General features: G+C 41.1%; 1 protein-coding gene across 1 annotated transcript in view; it reads left to right on the top strand.

Annotated features, from left to right (window-relative positions):
- The first annotated feature begins 869 nt into the window (after positions 1-869).
- LOC107095544 (trichohyalin-like) overlaps positions 870-6,855 on the top strand; it is a 27,412-nt gene continuing 21,426 nt past the window's right edge. Inside the window, exons 1-3 of the mRNA XM_015391680.1 lie at positions 870-1,007; positions 6,011-6,101; positions 6,622-6,777. Of these exons, the coding sequence (XP_015247166.1) occupies positions 6,637-6,777 (141 nt within the window). The 5' untranslated portion in view covers positions 870-1,007; positions 6,011-6,101; positions 6,622-6,636. The remainder of the gene's footprint in view (positions 1,008-6,010; positions 6,102-6,621; positions 6,778-6,855) is intronic.

Below are 6,855 nucleotides of genomic sequence, written 5' to 3'. Positions count from 1 at the left end.
TGGGGCCTTTAAAAAAAAAAAAAAAAGATGTCTGAGAAAATAAGTCAGAATTTTGACTTTTTTGTTATCTTCATCTTTATCTTTGTCATTGTCAAGAGCATAAGAACAAGTTGCACAAGAACAACAAATTTTTAAAAGTGCCATCAATTAGTGCATATGCTTAAAAAAAAAGTCAGAATTCGGACTTTAATCTCAGAGTTGTGGATTTTAATGTAGATGGGCACCATGAAGGCAGAGATGGAGCACTCTGCTTCACTGACAAAGATGTGAGTTGTTTGGGAGGAACAGGAACACATTGGAGGAAAATGACAAATTAGGCGACTTTTTCCGTCCCTGAGGGTCCCTGGTGAAGATATTTGATTAATGGAAGATCAGAAGGTGATTAAAACAGCTAAAGAGCTAGTCTCTAAAACAGACATGGCTACAGTTTGATGCTAACTTGTTTGTTAGCTGTCAGAATTCAGTCTTTTTTCCCATATTAAACTAACATCATATTAAAAAACCAGTTAACTTTCTTTGTTTTTTCCAGTAGCCCTAATTCTCTTCCGTAAACAAAAGATAAATAGAATCATAGAGTTAGACTTAGACAGTACTTTTTTGATCCCTTGGGAAGACTCCCTCCCGAAATTAAGGTTACCAGCAGCTTACAAAGATCATTAAACTGCAAATAAACTCTGTAAATAATACAAAAAGTATACATTTAAGAATAAACTAACAAAATTCAACTGGATAAAGACTAAATAGCTCCAACAATAATGAGTTTGATTCAAACTACAGTATCTTTTGTTTAATCTCTTAATCTCTCTCTGCCTGCAGTTCTCTCCTCCAGCCGGTAGGCGTTGCTATGGAAACCACAGGCCGTTATTTTGCTTCGGTTTCCGGGTAAAAAAGTCAGGCTCCCGGTTTGAAAGTGAAAATTATTTCCGTTAGGTTAATAAAAAGTGAACTAACGGAGGGAGGGCATCATCAGTGACGGATAATAACTGAACTCCTCATCTTCAGTCCAGGTAGAAACTTTGGTCCGTTACTGGTTCCGGTGTTAGCATGCTAGGCGGCTAACGGGCTGGTTGGTTCTGGTTCTTTTCACTCGCTGATGTTTTTGGTAGTTAAACATTAACTGCTTAAACATTAACAGCTGAGACTATTTTAGTTCCGATGTAAACAGATAGTTGAAGAGTTTGTGTTAACAGATTATAGCTGAGAAGCAACAGCAAATAAACCTGACTCATTATGTCTTTGATTAAATCTTAAAAAACACAATTAAAAACATGTTCACCGAAGTTTAGAGACGCCCATTTTATTAATCATTGTTTTGGAAAACAATAATGTGGAAAATTCTATCAGATAAAGTTTTATGCTGTCAGTTAAACTGATAAAAAAAAAAAACGTTATTTATCTACCGCCTGTTAACAACTGATCATCTAAACTTTAGATGATGAGTAGTTGAGCCTTTAGATTCTAAAGGCTCTTTACTGAGTGAATTAAAGTCAAATCAAAAAAATTACTTAATAGAAAATCAAACAGATTGCATTGAGTTATTGGCTGTGCAGGTTTCACTCCCGGATGAGCAGAAGGCGACAGTGGAGAGAAAAACTCTGGCTGCTGTCACGTTGAAGCCAGAATCAGGCTCAGTGTGAACAGCCGTCTGACTGATGAACAGCAGAGAGATAAAGATCACAGCAGCTCTGATCAGGAACACTAGAGGGACGTAGGTTAGTCGCTGTGTCTGGCTGCCTCGGCTGTGGAGTGGGTCAGTGGGACAGAACCACCTGATCAGAACCAGGCCTAGACTTAAGGCTGGTTTATGCTCAGAAACCAGGTCGTCTGCGTGTGTTGCAGTTAAAGCAGATATGCCCCGCCCCTCTGCAGACACTCAGAATCAGAAATACTTTAATAATCCCAGAGGGAAATTATGCTCCAGTTACAGTTTTATATGATATATACACACATCCAACTATACAATATAATAAAGATAAAAAATAAGAATAAGAAGAGATAAAAATATATACACATATAGCTCTTCTGTATATATATCTGTACGTATATCTATGCATATGTAAAAACTAAATCCAAATAAAGTGAAAATCCAAGTAAAGTGATAAATCCAAGTAAAGTGATACATGGCGTGCAAAAATAGTGCATAAATGTCAATTACGGGGGGAGGGCTGAATCACCTGAGGGAGGCGTTATAGAGGTTGATGACCACAGGTAGGAATGATTTCCTGTGGTGCATCTGGGTAGGAGGAGTCTTCTGCTGAAGGTGCTCTCTAAAATCATAGGTGACCGCAGACAGGAGGCCTCTGATTGGTCAGATCTACATCCGCTCTACTCTATGCGTATTTCCTGTTTAGTACCTTAGCGGCTAGTTTTGTTTGTCTGACCGCCATTGTTGAAAACAACTGAAGATGGACCAGTTAGAAGAGCGAGGTGCGCGAGAACACTGGGACCTTTTTCCAACTGGATCCCCGCTCTTTTTGGCCCTCATGTCCCTCCTTTGTAACACAAACTTGCCCCCACTTCCTCACCGCCTCGGCCGTATCTAGACCCACAGCTAGTTCCTGATTGGCCCTCTGGCGTTGTGGCGTGGAATAAACCTAGCAAAGACCACGCTTCAATATTGGGCATAAATCAAAAAATACCGACAAGCTCACTGCGACACACTGCTGCTGGAGGATAAACAGGCGTTTAGCCTAGACTTAGACAAACTTTATTGTAGTTTTGTTTACACAGATTGTATGCTGAATGGAATGTTATTTATACAGCTTTCTGACAGTAAATAAGCAGCTTAGCAGTGAAAATGAACATTTCCATTTATAAAGTGCAGCAGTGATCAAAATGTAAACAATGATGGAAAGACATGGTTCTAAAGGCATTGATGTGGAAGGTCCAGAGTGCTGCACAAATAGATAAATGAATATGTTGCAAAATGCAGTAGAAACTCTGAGTTCTAACAACAGTCCATGGTGGGGGGGTGAGGGGTCATTGATGATGTCACGGGCTCGGGACACGCAGCGCTGGGATGAAATGTCTTTATTGGAGGGAAGAGGAGCCCCCATGATCCTCTCTGCTGTTCTCACCTTCTTCCAGTCTGAGATGCTGCAGCCTCCACACCACACAGTGAGACAGCTGCTCAGAACGCNAGATTGGTTGAACACAACTTCCAACCTGATTAAAACCAAAAAACATGGAAAAACTTTTATGTTTGAATAAAAATGACTAACAACTTTCATTTTGTTCCTCATTGCCCAATTTGCACAAACACTTTCACTGTCTGCTTGAGTTTATTTCACTAAAATGGCAGAAAAACTGTTCACCTTAAATGATTGTTCTAAGAAATTTTACACTTAAAAAAAATTATAAAAATGTTATTATACACACCAGCCATTAACAATTTCAAAGGATGCTAAAAGGAAAAAAAAAGAACAGTTGCCAAAAAAAAAATCACAGATTTCATTACAAACTGTAGTTCTGCTGTCCACCAGCAGGTGGTGACATGTTCACATGAAGCCTCATGAACTGTGGGGATCATTGAAGCAATTTGGCCAAACAGTTCAATGAGGCTTCATCTCACCGTCACTACTAAACAGAAAGAATGACAGAGAAAATAAAGCTGTGGAGTGGGTCAGTGGGACAGAACCACCTGATCAGAACCAGGCATAGACTTAAGGCTGATTTATGCTCAGAAACCAGGTCAACATGTGTGTCGCAGTTAAAGCAGATATGCCCTGCCCCTTCGCAGACACTCTGCTGCACCTCTCTAAAATTGTAGGTGACCACAAACAGTGCCGCAGACAGGAGGCCTGTGATTGGTCAAATCTACATCCGCTCTACTCTATGCATATTTCCTGTTTGGTTCCTTACCGGCTTGTTTTGTTTGTCTGACCGCCATCGTGGAAAACGAATCGTGAAGTTGGACCAGCTAGCAGAGCGAGGTACGCGAGAACGCTGGGACCCTTTTTCCACCTGGATCCCCGCTCTTTTTCGCCCTCATGTCCCTCCGTTGTGGGACAAACTTGCCCCCACTTCCTAACCACCTCGGCCGTATCTAGACCCACAGCTAGTTCCTCATTGTCCCTCTGGCGTTGTGGCGTGGAATACGCTTTAATATTGGGCATAAATCAAAAATATCGACAAGCTGACTGCGACACACTGCTGCGGGACGATAACCAGACCTTTAGCCTAAACTTAGACAAACTTTATTGTAGCTTTGTTTACACAGAGTGTATGCTGAATGGAATTTTATTTATACAGCTTTCTGACAGTAAATAAGCAGCTTAGCAGTGAAAATGAACATCTCCATTTCTAAAGTGCAGCAGTGATCAAAATGTAAACAATGATGGAGAGACATGGTTCTAAAGGTATTGATGTGGAAGGTTCAGAGCGCTGCACAAATAGATAAATAAATATGTTGCAAAATGCAGTAGAAACTCTGAGTTCTAACAACAGTCTATGGTGGGGGGTGAGGGGTCATTGATGATGTCACGGGCTCGGGACACGCAGCGCTGGGATGGAGGGAAGAGGAGCCCCCATGATCGTCTCTGCTGTTCTCACCTTCTTCCAGTCTGAGGCGCTGCAGCCTCCACAGTGAGACAGCTGCTCAGAACGCTCTCTATGGTGGGGGGCTGTACAGGTTTAGCTCAGCGTAACTAACCTGTGGCTTAGATTGAGACTATGGCAGAAACTTCATCTTTTTACATTTAATGAATGTGATAAAACCGACTATCAATGAAACATTATTATTAGATAGCTGCGGGTCTGCTGTGGCTCATTTAGCAGAAATCGCTGCATCAAATGTTCAGTTTAGCTCCTCCAGACGCCACGCTTGCTTTAATAGCATCAGAATCATGTTTATGGCCAAGTAGGTTTAAAATGATTCTGACTTGGTGTTGGTGATGCAAACAATTAGATATATATACAGAATCTAAAGCTGTATACAACATAAAGCATGCAATATACTATATACAATATATAGTGTAGGAGCCATTTATCCTTTGATGTTTGTTGCCACCAGGGGGCGTATTTATTTTGAGTTCTGAGTGTCTGGTGAGGGGATGGGTTATTTAAGTTCAACCATCAATTCTGTTCAGGTGTTGTTAATAGGCTGAGGCAAACAGTTTTCTACTGTGCTTGTTTGGATGTATGTTGAATTTATGTGGATCTTAAGGGAAACAGTAAGACAATGGACATTGTACTGAAAATAAATGACTTTGTTTTATGTCAAACGGAAGATCGGCATTCTGAAACTTAATTGAGCGCACGTACAACCAATGCCTTTCAACAACCACCACCAGTAGCCTAAAATATAGGATTTAGCTATAGTATATAGCTATATACTATAACCACAGTAGACTGAGAGATGCTACGTTGGTGTAGCTCGTAGGTCCTGAACTGGGAGGCAGTGTCATGGAGGCTCTGGGCCTTGTTGATCAGGCTGGTAGCAGATGGGAAGAAACTTGAGGCGTGAAGTTTTGGTCCTGATGGACCAAAACTTTCCTCTGGCAGGAGGCTGCCAGAGGAAAGTGATTAAAATATATTGTGGCTGAGGCGCCGTGCCAGGGATCAGCCACTGTATTCTCTGCATGCCTCAGAGACCTGGAGGCGTACAGATTCTGGACAGATGATGCGCTGCAGTCGGCCCTTGTCCTTGGCGGTGGCTCCAGCCGCATCATTCAGCTCATCTCCAGTGATTCAGCAAAGTCAGAACACATTAAAGCACGGATCAGTGTTTTTGGAATGAAACTAGGCTGTAAAATAAAATCAACGCCTCCATAAAGCTCATCAGAACAGGAGAGAATAAAGTTCTGCTAAACTGACCTTTAGCTTAATGAACAACAGTGAAGCTAAACCAGCAGACGACTTTGGTCTCTAATTCATCACTGATTGTAAAAACATCACAGCTGACGTTTAGTAAACCGCTTTTGTTCTGCTCCTCCAGATGTTTCCTTTTTAAAAGCAAACATCTGTTTTCATCTGATGATGCAAATTCAAACTTTCTGCTCTCTTGGTCCAGATATGATGCTTCAGGTTTCCTCCCCCGGTTTAAGCCGTGGCTGATCAGCAGGAACCACCAGCTGTGACCCACGGCTCACGTTTTCACTGAGGTCAGTCTAAATAAAGTTTAACTAAAAACTTTTCCATTTTAAAATGTTTTACTTGATAAATCTAATCTTTTAATCTGTAAATAAACTATGACCTATAAAACATGAGTTTATATAATATCTACAGGCCTCTCCTGCTCCTCTTTGTCCCACATTAATGACAATTATTACATTTTACATAGAAATAGATTTATTTCATTAAATCAGCTTCACCTCAAACATCAATTATCGTGACTCAGTTTAAAGAGTCTGATAAGTAGATTAGTTTTATTAGAACAGAGGCAGAAATTACACATAAGGACTCAAAAAGAAAAATGGTTGTGCATGTAGTGACTGATTGTTTTATTTTGTTTATTATTTATTATAAATCAGTTAAGAATAATAATACATTTTCCACTGTTATTTTAATAAATTAAGATACGTTAATCTGTGTCTCTGGAAAAACAATGAAGTTCATCTCTTCAGGATCCTTCTCTGAACAGTGAATCTGAAGAGTTTAAAATGTTTTACTTTTCAAACTCAGAGGAACTCATTGAGCATGGAGTCGGACCTGCTGATTGGCTGGCCGCAGCAGAAGGCGGAGCTGGAGCAGGAGGTGTGCCGTCTGCAGGAGGAGCTGGCGGAGAGCCGAGCAGAGAAGGAGGAGCTGGAGTCCAGGAGCAGAGCTCTGAGGGAGCGGGTGAGGCGGGGGAGCAGAGAGGGGGGTGGGGTTAGTCTGGAAAAGGTTCTTTAAAGCATAAGGAACTGTTTGCCTGCA

This window comes from Cyprinodon variegatus, unplaced genomic scaffold, assembly GCF_000732505.1.
Source record: "Cyprinodon variegatus isolate N-32 unplaced genomic scaffold, C_variegatus-1.0 Scaffold555, whole genome shotgun sequence".
Taxonomy (NCBI): Eukaryota; Metazoa; Chordata; class Actinopteri; order Cyprinodontiformes; family Cyprinodontidae; genus Cyprinodon; species Cyprinodon variegatus.
This window is presented reverse-complemented; position numbering and strand designations above follow the sequence as displayed.